Below are 21,115 nucleotides of genomic sequence, written 5' to 3'. Positions count from 1 at the left end.
AATTTTTAAGGGTACTTTAGGTAAACTTTATAATCTTGTTTATCCGTATAAAATTTAAAAGATTGTTATAGATTTTTCTTAATAGATATGTAAAAAATTTAGTTGAAAATAAAATAAATTTAGCTTAATTTGATATCGGTTTAATTTCAGATTTTAACTTCTTAAATTTTAAGTCATATATAAAAAAAAAAATTAATATTTTATTATTCCAAAAACTCGAACCATACTGTTATTTTTATGATTATTTATAATACTAAAAAAATATTAAATGCAAAATTTCTTGAATATTATTAATAATATTTGTACCAAATTTTTAGGTTAAGAATGATTAATAAACTAAAATAGGTGGTCTCAAAATCAAGACATCCTCAAGTGAATTCCTTTTTGTAAGGAATTATTTTTAAAACTCTAAAAAAATCAGAATACACATATTTATGGACATATAAAAATATATATATATATATATATATAACCTTTTATTGAGGGACATTGTAGTATTCAATTCAATTGTTGATAATTAATATCACACTCTCATTGTTATTTGAGTTTTTTTAATGGTTATTCATTTATTTGTTTGTATAGATGTGTGGACACATACATTAATCTAAAAAGACAACAACTTGATATGCACTACCATCGTGTAAAACATATTTTTTCAAAATCTAATATAAATAGAAAATTAATTAATAATAATAAAATCATGTTAATTAATTAATTAAAAATAAATACAATGACAAAAACTATTATTTCATGACAATTCATTTCTTCATACAGCTGAATTTTTAATTTTTAATTTTATTTTTGCAAGTAGTATCATACATCATGTTAGTGTGCCAATCTAATACCACAATAACTTGTATCAAAAAAATTCAGCTAATTAAAACCTACTTGATAAACTCTAAAACATGTATGATTAATTCATTTAAAAAATAAAAATAAAATAAAAATAAAAAACTCCCGAGACAAGGGTGGAGGTGGAGATGAGGTGGATTTGGGCAAGGTGGAGATGGGGTGGGGTGGGGTCATAGTGGGTGGGGACTGGATGGAAACGAGGGAGGAGGATTTGGAATGAGGTTGGGGACAAAGGACATGTGCAAAATTGATCATGAAGTGGGAAATGGCTTTAACAAGTCCGTAAAAATAAATATATTTTACCATTGAAAGAAATCATTTTCACTTCAAGAAAATGACTAATAGAAAGTGTCAACAACTAATTGATTGACTATTCAACCATTGGTTTACATGGATTTTATTAAAACATTTTCTACATGCCATTCCAAACCATTCTACTGCTCCAAGTCCCATAAATATTTCCACACAAACTCTATCGCGCTAATGAATTAGGGTTTGGTTTACAGGTTAGAGTGTCTCGAATCTGTGCACTTGCATTATTGATTGGTTCTTCTTCCTTCGGAGATGCTCGACATGTCCCCGCGTCGATCCTGTTTACATGGTGCTCGGTGAGAAATCCAGTGGCAGCTATGCGTGAGTCAAAGTTGTTTGTCATGCGATGGCTGCGGATATCTTCTGTGCGATGGTGGTTTGAGAAATGTGCGCAGTCGGAAGGAAGCGTCATCGCTGATTGCTTCGCTAGGATATGGCTCCAGCTGTTCCTTGACATACTTAATGAGTGTGCTTTTTCTCCGATCGTTGGTTGGGTTTTACCTGTTGTGAATCAATCAGCTGCTGTCAGTTCGGCAAGTGCCAAGTCGACGCGCAGTTTGATCGAGTCGCTTGCAATCAGAGAACATTCTTACTTCTCGTGGCGTGTTCGTAGGGTCAGAGGAAAAGTGCAGATTGCGAGGCCTGCGGAGTGGACATTGGGTTCAGTAATGTTTGAATCTTCTCGAATGGATGGCTTTTTGGCAAGTCAAAAATGTACCTTCGCTTGCTCGGGATTTGAGGGTGGGATTGAGAGAGAGAGAGAGAATGGGGTCCCAGCTTGGGAAGACCCCAACTAATTCAGAGAATTTCATGAACTTCATGATGCGAGAGAAGACCATCTCACCTCGATTTTCTCGTTTAAATACGCCCCGAGAGATTGAAGTTGGAGAATTCGTGGCAGATAGCGTACAGATCGGTGGTAGTCCCATGTACCTCCTGCAAATCTTTTGCTCTTTTTCAAGGAGTTTACTTGCACTTAACAGCCACGTTGAGTGTGCGCTCGTCTGGTGAAATTGCTGCGCAGGAGGGGGCCTTGACGTAGTCGAACAATATAAAGACCTCGGTCGTTGGGTATAGAAGGCATTGCTGTACGCTTCCAGTCAAAATAAACCTCATGACGTGTAAAAGAGTTGCATCATCTCGTGACGGGTTGTTTGTTTTGCAATCGATTCGCCAGCATTGTGACACATTCTGTGAGGTGCAGACGACGCAGCTGGTGGATTGTACATGCTTCAGTGACCACTGTGACAGTTCATCACCAAGATCTTTGGTCATTCACAAGATTTGAGACATCGATCCGCCATTGAGGGATTGAATCGAACTTTTGAGCTGGTTGATAATGGCGGTGGTATGAAGAGTTACTTGTCAAGGTCTAGTTTGTCCGTTGGAGTGTTGGTCACAAAGCCATCGTTCGAGCCTGTAAACTTAAGCCAGCTTGTCCATACAGTTAATTGTCATGAGGTTTCTTAGATTGAGCAGCTGGATTGTGAACTTTCACAGACTTGCTGTCTTTGATTTTGGTTTTCGCAACTCTTTTGAGTCCTTTGAGAGGAACAAGTTTTTCATTTCAGAGCTTACGCGATGTTTCAGTTCAGGACATAGCAAGGCGTAATTACGTTGTGAAAGCTACGATGCTAAGTCTCAAGGGAGGTTCTTGGTCAGTCTCGGCGAAGGTCGGACGTGCGTCTTGATTTCCATCAGCACTCAATGGAGCTGGGCAAATGACGTCCTAGGATCTCTCCTGGATCTGATGTCTGGCCTGAAATTGCAAAATACTGGAAAGCACATTCTTTTTGTTTCAAAGGACTTAGATAACCTTTGCATTCTTCGTTGAAAGAAATACGACATGAGCACACGAACTGTAAAGAGATACCGACTTGCGGGGTAAAGGAAGAGGCAGCTCGGATCATTGAGCGTTCGAGGAAATTTGTACTCAATGAATTCAAAGATGTCGCCACCCTTTTCACTCTCACTATGCCTGGTGTTGTTTATTTGGCATTGCTGGGCACAAACTCCCGCTGACAGTAAGACACACAAATTCTTCGTAATTTTAAATTGATTGGCTTCTTATTCTTTCGACTCCGTAAAAGATTGATGCTCTTAAATGATTGAATTGCACTAAGTGATCTGAAAGACCTCGATCAATGGACATTTGAGAAGCTCCGCTGATGGTTGTGATCTATTCACTGATTCGAAACACGGAACTTTCAGTGATATGATCCAAACCGATGAACAGAGGGAGTACGAGGCAGAGAATTGTTGATATAAGGTGTTTCATGCAAAAAGTTCTGGAGCATGAAGTTGTGAATGCGCTGAAGGCGCTTAATTTGCATATATCTAATTGCAGGCGGATACGCGCAACAGTTTCGCACCTTAGGCATCAACTACAGAACTCTTGGCGACAACCTTCCAAGTCCTACCGACGCAGTCGCAGCCATCAAGACAATGAAATTTGGAAGAGTGAAGATTTTCAATCCGAATGAGAAAATCCTGACTGCGCTTGCGAATACCGGCATTGAGGTCGTGGTGGCGGTTCCGAATGAGCAAATTGTCGAGGTTGGAGCAAGCCCCTCCGCAGCCAATGCGTGGGTTCAGCAGCACGTTGCAGCGTATTATCCCGCAACCATCATCGTGGTCATCCTCGTCGGAAACGAGATCTTCACTGGAACAATTTTTCAATCGACATGGACGTCACTTGTCCCAGCGATCCAGAACCTTCACGCCGCGCTTGAGAGCCTCGGATGGTCGGGACAGATTAAGATTTCCACCGCTGTAGCACTGGACGTGCTGACTTCTTCCTTCCCCCCTTCTGCAGGATCATTTCGCTCGGATATTGCCACGCATATCATTCAGCCCCTGCTCACATTCCTCACTACCACAAGTTCCTACTTGTTCGTGAACGTGTATCCATTCCTGACTTGTTCCAGCAGCTCTGACATTAGCCTCAGCTACGCCATGTTTGCCAACTCAACAAACGACGTCGTAGATGGCGTTCTCACGTATACTAATCTCATGGACGCGCAGCTGGACGCAGTGTATGCTGCTTCTTTCAAGCTGGGGTTCGCATCCTTGCGCATCGCCGTGGGGGAGACTGGATGGCCCACAGCCGGCGACCCAACACAAGTTCACGCCCCAATCGACAACGCTGCAGTTTACAATCGGCGATTGGTGCGCAAAGCACTGTCCACAACACAAATCGGCACTCCTAGCCGGCCTGGTTTCATCATCCCATCTTACATTTTCGCTCTTTTTAACGAAAACCTCAAGCCTGGAGCCGGCTCTGAGCGCAACTGGGGACTTCTCTACCCCAACCTTTCCCAAGTGTACGCCTTAGACCTCACGGGCCAGCTCTCCGACAGTCAAAACAGTCCTAGCAGCGACAGTTCGCCACTTGTGTCCGGGTCAGGCACATGATGCATCGACAATCCGGCTTCGGATCCCGTCACGCTTGAGAATGTCTTCAACTTTGCTTGTGGTGCAGACGCAGAGTTTTGCGCGGCCATTCAACCAGGCCAGAGCTGTTATCTTCCCAACACCCTAGTGAGGCATGCGGATTGGGCGTTCAACAGCTACTGGCAGAAATATAAGGGCGCTGGCGCGAGCTGCTCCTTTGACGGCGCAGGCGTCTTGACCTCCACCGATCCCAGTAAGCATCTACAAACTTCGCACACATTCTTCGTCCTCCTCGAAACCGGACCCCAGTTTGCAGATGCCTAGATCGCGATTGCAGTCCGCGGGGTTTGTTGAGTGATGTGCATTTCAAAACTCGGATCACTAACAAATTTCCAACCCATATCGTGATTCTCAGGTTTCGGGGAGTGCGTGTTCCCTCAATAGTGCACGCCCCTGTGTTGGAGGAGAATGGAGGAGTACCAGCGGCGGCATTACCGAGACCAAAGCTCAATTTCAGACTCCCGCAGAGCTCGAGCGCAACCATGACATGCGTTGCCGGAGCAGTCGTCATGAAGTCGGTGTTAAAAATTAGGGTTTTCGGAGATTAAAATTGGAGCTTCATTCTCAGGGATGCTGAGTGCTTTGGAAGTCATGGTGTGGTATGTGCCACTTCCTGTCTCTTGCCAATAAACGAGAACAATTACCTCACTTCCAAAAAACTAAATTAGGTGTGATATATCAATCTTGTACTCGGTCTTCTCTTCAAAACAATTGTACTTTATAATTTTTTTTATATTTAAGTGACTAGTTTATACAAATAGTTGGCAATTAGTATGTTTTTGATTTTGCCACTTATTTTATTTTTTTAACCTTACTAAAAACTTAAGTAAGTTATTATACATATTGATGTATTTTACAAGTATTTTAATTCTTTTCTTTTCTTCTTCTTTGATTTTTTTAGAGACATTTTATTTGCTTATTTCGTGTAAAAGGGTACTGAAATTGTTAAGTTGGTTGATTCTTTTATTTATTTTTATAGATTTAATCAATATATACTTTCTATCATTGTTTTAATATATAACATGTATTAATTTGTATTTAAATTTTTAATTGCTTAGTGCAAAGTTAGTTTTCAAAAAAATTAGTATGTAATTGAAAATGACACATGGGCACATTATTGTCAATGATTTTTGGGAAATTTTTAAATGTACCCCTCACATGTTGAGTATCCAAATTTATTCTTAAAGTGGTCATATCTTATACTTGGTGTTGGGCGTCGGGCGAAGACAAGAGTCGAGGCTGTAGGAAGATCCTCAAAGAAAATGGACGACAAAACTCATAATACTCAATCATACACGATGCGATGCAAGGGGTATTTTTTTTTAAATTCCTTGGTTATTTTAATCCCATTATCAAAGATCTACATACTTGTAATTTTTGTATATGTATATGGTTTAAGTAATAATTGAATGCATACATATTACTTCATAACAGTCCTATTGGAAGAAATTTAAACCCGATAATTATTACTTTTCATAAATGTTACGTAATAAGCATGTTTCAAAGTAAACTTAGGATGTAATTGATATGGTTAACATTGAAGTACTTTTTAACTTTATATACGATTGCTATTAATAATAAATTTAAACTAGAAGCATCTATTTGTAAATAAATTGAAGAACATTTCCATTTTCATTTTCATTTGTTTAAATGTTGTTAATGCCAATCTTAATAGAGCCGAGTATGGATTTGGGCTGGGAGAAGATGGAGGGGAGTGCAACAGATGTACATGATAAAGACACCTAGCCCATGCGGTAGATGAACATTTATTACTAGAAATTTGATTTAGGCATTTTTAGAATAATTCATGTAGAATATTTCGTGAAAAATGAAAAGTTAATGTTTTATGTGAAAACTAGACATATAATACTGTAGTAAATCATGAAAAGTGTATTTAGTACTGGCGAAATTTCTTCCATATATCTTAGTAATCAACCAATTGACTTCCAGCTAGAATGTATATTTGATACCAATTATAGAAAAAAAAAATTGAAGATTATATATATATATATATATATAACCATTTAGCGAAACAATTATCAATGTAGTTATGGATAGCTGACAAGCACTGAACTTACCACTTTCAGTGACTGATAGAAAGTCTACTCAGAAAGCAGGAACCAGTCATGCCCTTGGCACGTTTCAGCAGCGGCTAGTAGAAGCACAGATACGTCACTAAGAAATATAAAAGAGAGGGAAAAAAATTGGAGAAAATCATCATCAGCTCAGACACCCGAAGATTCAGTCCACTTGAAGAATACCAAGTGATACAATCTGCTGCAGTCCTAAGGTAAAAGTTTCTACATCCTTCGGCTTGGAAATTCAGAATTCTCAGAGTCTGTGTTGAACGAGATAATGATGGGTTCCAATTCTGCTTTTCGACAAATAAGATAGGACCTATTGCAGACCAAAGAAGAGTATGGCACCGATTGCGGCAGCCCCAAAAACGACTCCCAAAAGCACTGGGATAGGAGTTGCCTGTCCTCCAATGGTGCGCCCTGTCTCAGGGTCATAGCCAGCAAACCTCTTCTTTGGAGCCTGGCATTGGGGACATTGCCAGTCTTCCGGCTGAAGCCAACACAAGACCATAAAAACATTAGTTCCGAAACGTAATCATTGGACCTAATATCGCTGAATTCATGTGATGAAACCGACTCATTTTGAACCATACATGCACTCAAAGTAGAACTCAGATCCAACGTTCCATTATAGAAGGACTCAAAGACATCATTCATAGCCGGGCCATATCTATAGTGGCCAGCTCTACAGGACAGACATCAAGTATGCATTCAACCGCAAATCTTCCTAAGAGGTGGGGATCAGCTGAGGTGCTTCGTTTGGAGATTACCTGGTCGTCGAATGACTTGGAGAGAGTGTAGATGTATCCGCAGTCAAGACACACGTGCGTTGCCCGTGCCTACATCCGATGGAGGCACTAAGTTAAGTATTTTGTATCTACTGAGGAAAAAACCACGACGCATTTAAATCCCTCAATGGCGGAATTTTGACGATCTATTAGCTGCCTGCCTCACCTTTTGTGCATCAGTTAGCTTCCTTCCAAATCGGGGAGGCGCTGGTCTTTTCGGAAGCCTCTTGACGTCTACGTCCGCTCCTCTGAATGGAGAAAAGCAAACAGACATGATCAAATGGAGTTACACGCTGACCATTGAAATATCTCTTCGAAAATGGGGATGAATAGACGACCACGTCTTGGGGGCTTTGCTGGGCATTAAGCTATTGTAAACTAAGGGATATTGAGAAAGTAATAGATCATCGCTCTTTACATGCTGGGTGCTTTTCATATTAATCAAGAATCATAAATATAAACAGATTTGAACTTCACCTGGCTACGACGAAATAGACCGAGTCTGGCTTGGCATTGATGGCCGTCTTGGTGAAACCAAGTTTGTCCGCAGGCCAGAGTTCATCACCAAAGAAACTGCTAGTGTAGATCACTTGGTCGCCTACCTTCAAGCCTGCTTTTGCCGCGTTTCCTCGAGCATCTACTTGCTGCAAGCCATGTTCAGAGACCATAACTCAAGTTCTACGACGAAGTGCTGAAATTGTGAATAAATGGCATATTTAGAATTCCTGTTTAACAAGACGCCTACAGAGAAAACAGGTACATATGCGTGTACTCATTCTGTGAGAAGCATACAATGCATACTGCACTGTTCTAAGCTAAAAAAACTAGAGAAGTGTGACATTGAACCCCTAATGAAACCGCATGGCGCATTCTATCTTCTACATGCATGGTTCTTCAGGGCTTCAAGGATAAAATATATCCCCGTACCGTGATTACGACCCGACCGCCAGGGTTCTGCCCAAGAACAAGTCCAAGAGGCTTGTCAACCTCTGTCTCGAACTGCTTCGCAGCTCCTGCAGTTTTGGCCGTTACCTGCGTTGAAGGTAATTACCCTCAGTTAGATTGTTGGGACACAGAAAACATGTGAATTTTCACGATTTCAAAACCAGTAATTACTAAAAGAAGCGTATGCAAATAATACTTCCAAAAACTTAAGGAGAAAGCGAAACCAAAGGATTGCACAAAGAAAAAGGACAATCATAAAATTATTCATGAACAATCCCACCATCACATTGTACTAAGATTATGCTGTACGTTTGAGGATTTAAGTTGATGACAAACCTCCAGACGAAGTCGGGGTGCTTGTCTAGAATTGGAGGAAGCGCGAGCGATTCGGAGTTCATTTTTGTTGGCGAGGGAACCAGATGCTCCCAGCCCATAAATCTGTTCAGCAACAACATGAAACACAATTTTTCTCAAAACATAGATTTAATAGATGAAAGAGAAACTGCCTCTGGTATCACTAATGTCAGAGAGTGAAATTTGACACTGTCACATTCCGACTACTGCAGATGAATCGTGCTGGTGCGACCTTTTCATCCCGCAAACATATTCTCCGTCGGAATTTTCCAGGCAGATGAGAAGCAATTACGAAAAGTGCAAGGATTTTACCAGCTTCTATTCCGTACTTCTGTTTTCGAATTAAACAGGACCGCAAGAGGACGACATCGGACACTATATCAATATTCAGAGAAGGAAATCAAACTCCAGAACTCAACTAACTAGTTTGTGACCTGGTAAAATAAGACACAATTCCAGGACATTCTAATCTAAAGTTCATTACAACTAGTTGCAAATCAAATCGACATGGAGAATGTGTTGGTTTGGGTTGCGTGTCAACACTACCAGAACCGGAACCACCCATTAAAAGGAGTAATGCGAAGGCTTCTAAGGCTTCCTCTTGGTGTCTACCAGTCACTAACCCTTACTTCCAATTACCCATTCCTCAAGAACGTCCAATTCATCAGATCAAGGCAACAAGCCACACTTCCGCACCTCGTACAGTGCTGGAAACGACACATCACGAACATGCTTCGAAGCATGCTTACAATGCTTGCAGAAGAGTACCTGACCAGACGACAATGCTGCAGGCTTCTTAAACGCTACCGAGGTCTTTTGCTCGACTGTGGGCGCTTGGGCTAGCGGCACCTGCGTAGAGAAGACGACCTTGGAGCCGGAAATGCTTGCGGTAGCCATTCTCCTAATCTCCGATGACCCTCTCAAAACTCACCACCACCACCGAGGACTGCAAATGCACAACTCTGTGGCAGACTGCCGGGTTCAAGTGGCCATATCCATTCACTCTGGGGATGAGGAAATCAACAACCCAACTAGAGACTTTTCTGACCGTGGCTGGGGTAATCGATCCGAACATTGACGGCCGATCTTCTGCCACGCTCACCTTGCGGGTTTATCTAATGGGTACGAATTTGACGGAACCGGTAGAGTGTGCATGGAACACTCCGGGTGGTGACGTGGGTGATTCTCACATCCACTCAGCGGAAAAAAATTCGTGGTCATGAACAGGTCTCTGAAGGGAAAACTCTGACGTATGTGGTCACCAGACGTCTTCAATTTCGCTATATAATCGGTGAGCCAATCGAGTGCCGAACCCAAAAGTTTGCTGCAGTTTAAATTCGGCCTGTAGAATCACCTTAAGTTCTGCTTGTATTTGAAAATAGCCTGCCTTAACCCTCTTGCTTCAGGATGGGAAAACGCAAACTGGACATTATGTGGAAGTGTGCCTAATCGCTCTTAGCTCACGGCGGCTCAAAGCAATGTTCGATTGTCTGCCAGTGGCGTCTTGCTGCAACCGTAAAATGAGCTTGTTGTCTTGCCAGTGCAGAGGTTTCAATCATCCCTTAACTCACATTTCATGCCTTAGAAGCTGAGGTGGCTGACATAATATTTGCTGAGATTTGATAAATTTGTTGAATGTAACCTAAACACGGAATAACTCAAAAGTGATGTTTTTCTGCATTATGACACAGTTGCAGATTCTAAAATTGTAACTACTAGCAGCTTCTCCTTTGAATCAATGTTTTCATTCACAAATAAAAACACCTTGTGTCTTGTCACAAAGCATACTTGCCATAAGAATCCATCAACCCTCAGCTTCTGTCACAGGATTATACCATGCACTCTGAGAATAGCATGATGGCATGCAGTGACAAATGTTACTAAGTGGTCAACCCAGTGGAGTTTCCAATCAAAAAGGTAAACACATAGCTGTTGTTTATGATGAAAATACCTGATAGCGATTACAGCTCGTGAGTCAACATGGGTAATGCAAGATACTTGCAGAAGGGTTGAAAAAAAAAAACAATGAATTGTCCTAAACAGCCACACTTAAGCTTATGACTTTCTTTACGATACAAGATCCGAATACAAGGTGACTTGGGAGCAGAAAGAACTGATAATCACAATTTGTGATTGATCCCTTTGAAGGAGATAAGCCGTTGCAACACAAAAAATCGTTCATCCTTAGCGCTGAATCAAACGCAAGCTACTCATACTCAAAGCCGGACAGGATGGCCATAGTTCTGGAATGTCCTTACTTTACCATCCAACCCTGCAGTCACAATCACCAAACCCCAGAGAGCAGAAACTGCAGGAGTGTCTTCCGCTGGAGCTGTATCTTCAACAATGCGTCTGCCATCATCACTTCCTAGCGAGGCTGAGCGCATCATGCCAAACCCAGAGGACAAAGGACTGCCGGATGCAGGAGGCTGTTCTCCCGAACATCTCGTGGTCGATCCATTTGGTCCAATGCTATCAAAGAAGCTCCTGCACGACTGTGGTTGAGGAAAAAAATTCTCGCCATCACCTGAGAGAGAACCCTGATTTTCAAACCTCGCACTATCAACTTGGTCAATAGAATCAGAGTCTTCATCTACGTCAACTTGATCCCTAAAACTAAGAAACCTGTCTGAGGGATCCCTGCAACTTAGAAACCTGTCAGAGCAATCAAATTTGTCGTCGGACTGTTCCAAGTCCGCGCAGTTTGGTGGGGAAGAAAACTCAGCTTCACTTGCAGCACGTGCGTCGCCATTCGAGTCAGACCCAGCTGGGGTTCCAATATCCGGCTGTGAAAAACTTGAGTAGTTTCTGGTTCCCGGCCACGGTATAGCCAATGAAACGAAACGGCAGCTGAATTCTTCACAAGCCAGCTGCTTGTCTCTTCCATAAAGCGACTTGGCAGAGGACGGGTCCTTGTTATCCGAACTCCAAATTAAAACTCGAGAATCTTCGCTTGCGCTGATGATGTAGTCTCCATTTCGAGTATAGGACGCTGAGATTTGGCTGTTTATATTCTTCAGACCTACATTGAGATCAGTAAATCAGAGGAATTAGAGCAAAGAATAATGTGCAAACAAGTTGGTCATGGCAACAATAATTGCAAGTATTCAAGTGTATCAGACACAGATCCACGAATGAGATTGATGGGGTGTAAAGGTCCAGGAAAGGAGAAACGCACAAAGCAGACTACTTCCAAACTGAAATAAGCACCGTAAAGTTGAGAAAACCTTTGTATTTGGCGCAAAGTCCCATGCCATCGTAGACTCTAATGCGAGAGTCATTTGAAGTTACGAGAACTTTCTGCGGATCTCCAGGCATACACTACCACATGACAAGCTATCAGGTACAGATGAACGTACTCCAGGTGTACATCCGTTAACCTACAGCAATGGTACTCAGCATAAAATTCAGAGGCAGAATTACTGAGAAACTGATTGTACAACCACACTCAAACTGAGTCCAACTACAACAGACGTGAGTATCATAAGACGAACACATGGCACTACTTAAGACCATGAAAAGGCAGTATCATTGAAATTATCTTACATGTAGTCCAGTTATCTTCTTCCCTCTTCCTTTCTTGTTCTCAGTGCGAACATCAAAAGAAGCATCAAGCTGCAACTTGTTTCCTGTAAAACTAACTTCCATCTCAGTCTTCTAAACTCCAGCAACATGTTTGTAAAATAAGAGAAATAATTTCTCTTCTGAAATGAACCACAAACACTCCAAACGAACAAGCATCTAAGAAAGTAAAACCACCACTATGCAAAGTCTACACATCAAGATATCACGGAGCACACGAAAACGGAAAAACACAAACCTTTGGTGTTGTAGAAACGACAAGTCCCTTTGTGGGAACCAACAATTGCTTTCTGGAATCGAGACGAAGTGCTTGATTAGATCCTCCACCAGAAATAAACAGCTCAGACTTCCTTGATTTATTGCAATCACAATCAATAGAAAATATATAGATACCTCTCCATCAGGAACGTAGGACACTGCTGTGATCATTTCGCGCAGATCAATCCAGTCAACAACTTGATGTCCAGGAATGCTCCAAGTCCGAAGCTTGTAGTCCAGGGATCCACTTAAGAAGTAGCTATCATCAACTGGGTTGAACTGTACACAAGTTACTGCATTCCAAGTCATGTTAGAGGAGAACTGTTACAAAACAATTCGTCGATAAGAAACATCCCTCTAAGTCTTTCTCAGAAACTATGTAAATCATGCAGTACAGAAAACCGTTCTACTTACAATCGCAATTAAGACTTATTCCATGCTCACGTGAATTGAAGTTTATGTTTTATGACCTCAAAGCTGAGGACAATCAAGAGAACTTAAGTATAAGGACCTCCAAAATGGCAGTTCACTCAATGCAGATACCAGAAAGTGTTAAAAGCAGCTGAGTAACTCCCAAGGGAGAGAAGAGAGAGAGAAAGAAACTAGGTAGATAGAAAGAGTGTTACTTACCGTAATCATTATGACAAAACACCCGCAAGCAATCCTCTTCCGAAATGTGCCACAACCGAACGGTTTTGTCCATTGATGAAGACAAAAGAAGCTGCCAGACAGAGCAACACAGTATTTACTAAAACTGAAATAACAATTCAACACAACACCGACATGGTAACAATCCCTCATACAAATTAAGAGCCACTCTGTACAGAAATTCAAAAACTAGCTTATGCTCTCAAATGTACCTTGGACTGCGACCATGACAAATCCAAAATATCCCCCGTGTGGCCATGGAAGGAGCACACGGGCTTTTCCGACAGCCAGAAGAGCTTCGGTAAATGACCTTTGTGCGGATGGCCTAATTTCAAATCTTGCCATGGTGATTTTACACCTTTAGTACTTCCTTCCTTAGCACCCCTGGTACTACACTCTTTAAGAAACTTAGTATTTCCGTCTTTGTCTACCTCAGTGTGCTCTATCTTACCACCCTTTGTACTTCCTTCCTTGGCACTCCTGGTACTACTATCTTTGGAAAACTTGGTATTTCCGTCTTTTTCTACCTCAGTGTTCTCTATCTTACCACCCTTCGTACTTCCTTCCTTATCCGCCTTGGAACTATAGTGTTGACCAACCTTGACACTGCCATTCTTGACGGAACCGCCATTCACCTGGAGATGTACTCCATTATCAAAATCTCCATTCTCCTGTCCTCCAGAGATATCTGCACAAAAGCCTCAGAATTTAAGACAGAAATAGATAGTCTATTAACAACACCAACGTAGCAAGTGTACAAAATAATGTCATCAATAACGATATATTTTGCAGGCATACCAGATTCCAAAACAGATGGATGATCCACGACTTCCCAGACTTGAATCACTCGGTCTTGACCAGCGCTAGCGAGGTATCGTCCATCAGTACTGAACTTCATAGTCCAAATCGCCCCTTGATGAGCTTGAATCTCCTGCCCCATATATAAGCCTGAAAGCTCTTTGACAGATTTCCGACGCAGCTTGACTTTTACCTTCTGAGGTTGCCTCCAAGTAGGGCCAGCAGTGTCATCAGATGGAAGCTCGCCCTTGGTAGATACATCCCTGTCAGGATCGGCGAATGAACCTTCTCTAGAGTTACCTCCCTTCGAAGATCCAATTGGAGAAAGTCTTCCTCCCTTTGTGGAGCCATCTGTATCCTCACCGCTGAGGGATTGTTTATCACTTCTTGTACTACCTCCTATTACAGGCTTCTCCTTTGTAGACCTTTTCACCACAAAGTACTTCAACCAACCATTTTTCTTTTTACCCGAGGTTTTCCCTGATCCCTGCTTCTCATTGCTAGACCCACTCTCTGCAGCTTGTTGCCGTCTCATCATCTCCTGCGTGATTGGAGAAAGACCCACAACCTTCTCAAATTCTGCCAAAGTCAGCTCCCTACCTGTATCAACCTCCCTCAGCATATGCAGTGACCCATCTGTGCTGAACCTATTAATTAAAAACTCCTTACCACTGTCCAAGTCTTTGATCTTCAACAAATCGTCGATGTTGTAGTCTTCAGCTGCACTGTACCCATCTTGACTTCTAGTCTCATAGCCATTATCAGTATCATATGAATGTGACAATTTTTCCTGAGAACTGGACGCTTGGTACAGGTGTCCAGCTTCCGTGTTTGCGCAGCCATCCCAAAGAGGCGAAAGGCTACCCTCAGGGCTCGCCATCAATTTAGTGTGACATTCTGGATAGGGACTAACGTCAGGACTGTTTCCAGAGCTCCTAAATGTGCTCCCATTGGATCCCTCACGAAACGTCACTGCTGACACTGGACCTAATCTAGAGAGCACAGGACCTAGTTTGCTATTCCCTTCCCTCAGAACTGCACCACTGTTCTCTTCCAGTCGCTTATTGCCAGAATCGATCGCGAAGCCGTTCTCTACAGTGTTAGAGTCTGCTCTCTTTTCTGCTAATGTTTCACGAGCTGATGTCTCCTGCACACAAAAAAATACAGACACATGAGTCCTATAATCTATTTCAGTCCAACATCGACCAATCTCGATTTTCAGTCCCCCTGACGGAGTGAGACGTCCACAAATTCTGTCATTTGAAGACTTGCTTCAGTGCAATTCAACTAAAGCAACTTAACTCTGAAGTCCACACTCCGAAATTTTAAAAAACAAAAACAAAATAGAGAATGGCAAAGTATACCACACCCTACATGGTTGTTACATGGAAATCACTTCAACATAAGTTTGAAGTCTCAAAAGACGTTTGAGAGTAAGGTTTTAAGAACCCCTCCAACTGCAAATCATCAAGTGAAAAGAGTCTAAATGGCGGACAAGTTTAAGCTTTCTGAAACATCCAATACTTAAAACGAGTGTATAACTGAGTACAGTTAAATTTCCCAAGAAGCCCCCGATTTCAGTAATATTAAAGTGTGATTATTTTCCTGAAATAGTTTCTAAGGTCAGGTAAAACCAAAAGTAGTTTCCGCAACAAGTTCAACAGTTGGTAACTCAACAAATTGAACAAGAAAAAAGGGAACGACTACCACTCACATCAGTATCTGCAGAAGATACACAAGAGACACTTTGAGATACTTTCCAAACATACTGGCCAACCTTGTCAGCTCCTGATGTCAACAAACTTTTGTTCGCCAGTGAAGATGTGGAACCAGTACTGGGGTCCTCTCTGAGATTTTTTATTCCCCAATTTTGAAACAATCGCTGCCTGCGATCAGTAATACTACTGGGATCATTCTTCCACACTGAAAACTTGGAATGAAATGAAGAAGGTGTCCAAACGGGCGGCCGTTCACGGCTAGTTGCCGGAGCAACTCCGGCTATACCCGCTCTCATAGCTCTTCGACCACCCTCTTCAGCCTCTGAACTTGATGCCGATGTAATATCTTCCAAAGTTTCGTGAAACTCATCCTCCGATCCGATTTTACCATCCATGCTTTCTCACAAGACTCGATAGTATAACGTGAGGAAATCAGTGCTTAGCACGAAAGCGATGTCACCGACCTCATTCATGACCAATTCTGTCTTCCGTTCGCACCAACTATAAACCCAGTTCAGCTCCTCAATGCAGCGGTTTAACAAAACCACTTAAATCTCCTCTGATCCAAGGCTGAATTCAATACCAAACTAGCGACTGGTTCTGCTTCAGCTTCAATGACATACTTTCAAAAAATTAAACCCTCTAACGCAAGGATACAGATAGGAGGCCCTAGCTTAATCCAGAGCTCTCCGATCACCTAATCCGGATTCCCACAATATCCAGTGAGAAGAACATGAAAAGCCAGAGGAAATGCGTACAAGTGTAGTGCTTGCTTCCAATGTCGGTCATGTATGGTAACCACGCCAGGAGGTGGAAGAAAAACAGAATTTGAGCCCGCCATTACTTCGAAACTCTCCTTGTACTGCAGTCTATACATCGTGAGGGGTTCATACTGATCTCCAAGCGGCAATTTCTTCCTGTAATTTCGTTAACTGCCTTTTACAACTTCTCAAAGAACAAGGATCTTCAAAGGCTAGTCATAGAGAATTAATAATTCCTCCTGTTATCAGATTGCCTACGGCCACCTGAACCTATGATCCCCTAAAATGCTGCAGAATCTGTGCACTATGTGAAATTCTGGGGACTGCTTGGAGACGAAACCTGCTATCCCCAACTGAACTTCTGAACCAGAGAGCAACCACTTCCAGGACGAAAAGCCAACCAAGCTCGAGTGACCAATTACTAGAAATCCTTTCTTGCGAGGTTGGAAAATTAACATGCAGTCCAACCCTGAAGTCAAAACCTCAGCGCCTCACGAAAATAGATCTAAGAGAGGCAACGAACTCCTGCAGCCCCGTTCTCCCTCCCCTGTTACAACAACCCAATTCACGTGACCAATTTTTAACAATCCTTTCTCGCGATATTTACATTCTGATAAGCAGTCCAACCCAATAATCAAAACCTCTGAACCTCGAGAAAACAGATCTAAGAGAGGTAACAAATCCCTGCAACCCTGTATGCCATCCTCAGGTACAAAATCACGCAATTCCTGCACACGCCTCGGCGCTGAAAGCTCACACCTCAGCTTCACAAACGTGGATCCAAACCCAACCTACTGGCTCCCTCTCACCTGAAATGGCCTCACAGCAAGGAACGGAGCGGCAAGATCCAAACCACCACAAGCGTCATCAAAATCTAACCCCACAATCTCCCAAAACTTGGCTCTTAATCCAACAGTAGTCAAACTGGTCAGCCTCCCTCTCAAATCTACAACCTATCCCCTCTACGATTCTCCAATTTTCCCATTCTTAAACTCTTGAACCCTCTGGCTCCTTCTTTCATAATTCCTACAAAATTGTTAATCTAAAATAAGTGTTAAAGATATAAAGTGGCGGAGCAAGCTTATCAATCAGCACCCACCAAGTAAGAGGGGAAATAAACACCGCCTTCACGTGATGACAAGACACTCCAACGCCAAGAATGGCTCAAAACCCTGGAAGCAGTGCAGAGATTCCCACAATGACGTGTCGTTGCCTTACAATGTCATCACCACGGGGAAGGACGACACACGTCTACTCCATCACCTGCCACTCACTGCCTAAGTCAAGTCGTGCGAATCGACATTACATTTCTCTAATCTCCGTCTCTAACACCTCTCTCTAACAAGCTTTCCTTCTAAGTACATGTTAGTCACAATCAGCCTATCTGCTTGCAACCATCAAACTCAAACTCTGCTTCTGTGCGTGTGCATATGCATGCGTCCGTCTGTCAGAATCAACAACTCTGTCTGTAACCAACAAACCTCGAGTTTCGTAAACTCGGTCGAGAACTTGAAGCAAGCTCCAATCTCAGCTTAAGTGAGGGATTACTCATATGCTACACATAGATCAGCACGCCCTGTGCAGTGAGAGGAAATTACAACCTTTTCTTTGGAACACGCCCTCCGAAGTCTTCCATCCCCCTCCAAGAGCCCCCTCGCTCTCCAAGACCCTACTAGTAAGACACCATGTCGTCGCTTGCTTCAGTTTCATGCTGGATCCCAGATCTGTCTCGATTCTTGAGTGCCGTCCGATAAAACACTATAACCATCCACGGCGCTAATCTTCGTGCTAATCCTAAGATTGGCAAGGCCTCGGGGAGAATAATTCCCCGCAAGCGCTGGCGGAAGTCTTGCGAGACCCGCCACGAAAGTGTGTAGAAGGCTTCGGCCTTGGCAAGAGCTTTGGGGGGGGTCACTTCTGATGACGCGTAGCTGTCCGATTGGCGATCGGGATCGTGTTTAGTTAATGCATGGGGTGTTGCCAACTAACTCATGGGACAGTAGTTATTGAGGCTCACAGAGAGATTGCGCTTCATGATCCAGACAGCCAGCATTTATGAGCACAAGTCTGAGCAGAAGTGACATGACAGTGGTAACTTAGTGCTGGTGAGTAGGGTTCCGGAATGGCCATAGGGGCCTCCCTCGGTTGTGCTATTCAATAACTTCCACATTGGAACTAACAATCGACCACATTTTCTGCTTTGATGAATAGTATCTCTCTGCCACAATACCTTGACCCACGATTAACTGACCCCTACAGTGGATTTGGCAGGTTGTGCATACAGCAGGCATCTTCCCCGTCTTCTAATAGTACTTTGAGCAGACGTCGATTCTGACGTGTGGAGAGCTTTCCGTCGCGTTTCAAACTCTGATCCTGCAACTGACTACTACAGGAAGCAACTCGCCACCCTTCATCCAAATGGTTGCAAACTTTCGTTGCTAGACAAGCTTTTGTGGGTTGTTCACAACGGGGACCCGTTTCGCATATGAAGGGGACCAGGTTGGAAAGAAAGCGGGGTTGTTGAAAAGGCTCACAGCGGTGAGAGTCCCCACCCAATGGATACAAACATTTAACCAGCCACAAGGGCATCATGGTGTGGCAAGCCCTTCCCCGAACAAAGCATTGACCAGCTTCGCAATAATGCTTGTAAGGGGGAGGAGTCAACCTGGTCGGACCCCCCATCGCCATTTCTGTGCAACAACGCTGGTCATCTCGCGGAGAACTCGTAACGCACTCCGTTTGCTAAACCCTAATTTTCCCCCGCTTGTTTCCGAAACCCTAATTCCCTCTCCATCCGGAACTGTAGTTCCCCTTTTTTCTGATGTTTGTGGTATTTAGAGGGTGCAAGAGACTGCTTTTTGGAGAAGTTGCATGGGCGAAGTTGAGCATGCAGTGCCCGCCAACTGATTGAGGGAAGTGTCTCTGTGCACCCTTTTGTCAATAACATCCATATATATATACATACATACAAACAAAGGTATTGTGTGTGTAATGGAAAAAAGACATTATTGTCAACACAACTTTTTATGAGAATTTACAAAGGAAAATAAGACATTCATATTTTGGAAAGTTTTTGAACACTTTTGTTCGCTTGGAAACAATGAAATATAAAAAACTGGTGCTTGTCACTTAACAAAGATATTTAATTACAAATACATTCTAATAATCTTCCTTCTTTTTAAAAATACCAACTAAAATAAATACATAACAAAGTATAATGATTGAAAGAATTGTGTGTATATGTATGTATGTATTTACATATATACAATGAGTGATTTTGTTTTATCCCACTAGAATATCCAATGAATTGAACTGAACATATTGATTACAATTTAAATACTGTTTTGTGAACTTAAGAATTATATTTTGTGTGCTTTCGTGAACTTAAGAATTATATGTGTTAAAATTAAACTTATCTTAATTAATTAAGTCGCTTATTGTTTAGATTCAATTAAGCTTTAACATCTAAAAATTACTATTCTAATAGTTTAATAGGTTTAGAAGTAAGTGTTTTAGAATTAATTTACATTAACAGAAGTAAAAAGGTTCACAATTAGATTTTAATTAGAATATGTAGCAACACAATATTCAATTTTTTACAGTAAAATCTCATATTAACAATGTCATGTATTTACATACATTTTCCTAAAGTTTAAGATTTAATTGCTGTTTATAGAAAAATTTACACACTTCATTAAATGATTTTTTTTTTAATAAATGTATACATAACATACCAAGACAAACATGTGAACTGTGCAGTCTTTGAAGCTTTGGGTTAACTATGTTTATCATGGCCATCAAATGTTTTTTTCACAAAATATTATCGTCAGTGAACTTTCCACACCCCAATGACGGTTCACTATTTTGAAGCTAAACATTTGCAACTATTTTTAGCGACTCACATGCCAGAATTTCAGCAAATAATGAATTAATTTACTAATTATTGCTGAAATTGGTGAAGATCTGCAACCGAGATGTGACCGTTAAAAAAAATTGAACCGAAAATAAACCTCGTCCACAAATGAATTACATCACACCGACACTCGAGCTGTTCTTCTACAAATGGATAGAGCAACATCTGTTGACTAAACTCCGGTACCGAAGTCAACGGTTCCGTAATTTCCAAGCTATTGCGGCGACCACCGACACCGAACACTGAATCGGGTGCGACGAGACGAGCTGAGCTGCATCGGTTGTCAGGTGCGATTCGCAGTGATTGTTCCACCCTCGCTAGAGATCAGTGCCGTTGCTGCTGCTGCGCTGCTAGAGATTTCAGACTGTGTGAGATTGCAGTGTTTCTGATTGAAAGTCAAACCGCCAAGTACATTATCTTCTCAGAGGCTGAATGGTCCTATCATCGAATTTCTCATTGTAACTGGGCGATGCATCGATTTTCTTCCGCTGTAAAGAGAGGAACCAGCATTATAGCTGCGTACCGACGCAGCATGCAAAGTGGTGGTGGTGCCCCAAGTTGTAGATTCAATTGCTGATTAGGATCGGAGCCCGTTGATGGAAATCCAAGCTTCTCCTTCCCGACAAGCCGATGGACATGTTGTGATCGAGTACCT

At 42.1% G+C, this 21,115-nt stretch overlaps 2 protein-coding genes and 1 pseudogene across 7 annotated transcripts; 1 reads left to right on the top strand and 2 right to left on the bottom strand.

The window, feature by feature from the left end:
* The first annotated feature begins 1,986 nt into the window (after positions 1 to 1,986).
* LOC112287375 (glucan endo-1,3-beta-glucosidase-like) lies at positions 1,987 to 5,143 on the top strand (annotated as a pseudogene). Its single transcript, XR_016505274.1, has 7 exons — positions 1,987 to 2,083; positions 2,189 to 2,235; positions 2,416 to 2,583; positions 2,736 to 2,821; positions 3,055 to 3,188; positions 3,512 to 4,810; positions 4,973 to 5,143. The product of XR_016505274.1 is annotated as a glucan endo-1,3-beta-glucosidase-like (transcript).
* A 1,678-nt stretch (positions 5,144 to 6,821) lies between these two features.
* LOC112287366 (uncharacterized) lies at positions 6,822 to 9,734 on the bottom strand. The gene is made up of 7 exons (XM_024530307.3): positions 9,551 to 9,734; positions 8,765 to 8,866; positions 8,411 to 8,515; positions 7,961 to 8,127; positions 7,650 to 7,731; positions 7,466 to 7,534; positions 6,822 to 7,185 (listed from the first exon to the last, which is right to left on the bottom strand). The coding sequence occupies exons 1-7, from the start codon at positions 9,677 to 9,679 to the stop codon at positions 7,015 to 7,017; spliced, it is 825 nt and encodes a 274-aa protein (XP_024386075.1). The 5' UTR covers positions 9,680 to 9,734; the 3' UTR covers positions 6,822 to 7,014.
* A 980-nt stretch (positions 9,735 to 10,714) lies between these two features.
* LOC112287364 (uncharacterized) lies at positions 10,715 to 18,505 on the bottom strand. Of its 5 annotated transcripts, none has more exons than XM_024530297.3 (10): positions 18,149 to 18,505; positions 15,783 to 17,094; positions 14,069 to 15,215; positions 13,483 to 13,958; positions 13,253 to 13,343; positions 12,758 to 12,915; positions 12,603 to 12,654; positions 12,329 to 12,411; positions 12,010 to 12,103; positions 10,715 to 11,804 (listed from the first exon to the last, which is right to left on the bottom strand). In XM_024530297.3, the coding sequence occupies exons 2-10, from the start codon at positions 16,179 to 16,181 to the stop codon at positions 10,999 to 11,001; spliced, it is 3,306 nt and encodes a 1,101-aa protein (XP_024386065.1). In that variant the 5' UTR covers positions 16,182 to 17,094; positions 18,149 to 18,505; the 3' UTR covers positions 10,715 to 10,998. The 5 variants fall into 5 exon arrangements, 4 of the variants coding, with proteins under 4 accessions (XP_024386065.1, XP_090109858.1, XP_024386074.1 ...); XM_090253732.1 differs by having other exon boundaries at positions 15,783 to 17,810; positions 18,149 to 18,285; XR_016505147.1 differs by having other exon boundaries at positions 10,880 to 11,804; positions 12,010 to 12,162; positions 15,783 to 17,810; positions 18,149 to 18,285.
* Positions 18,506 to 21,115: the final 2,610 nt, after the last annotated feature.

Source organism: Physcomitrium patens, chromosome 10, assembly GCF_059467195.1.
Source record: "Physcomitrium patens ecotype Gransden chromosome 10, ASM5946719v1, whole genome shotgun sequence".
Lineage (NCBI taxonomy): Eukaryota > Viridiplantae > Streptophyta > Bryopsida > Funariales > Funariaceae > Physcomitrium > Physcomitrium patens.
The sequence above is the reverse complement of the archived record's forward strand: the minus strand, read 5'-3'. Positions and strand labels throughout refer to the sequence as shown.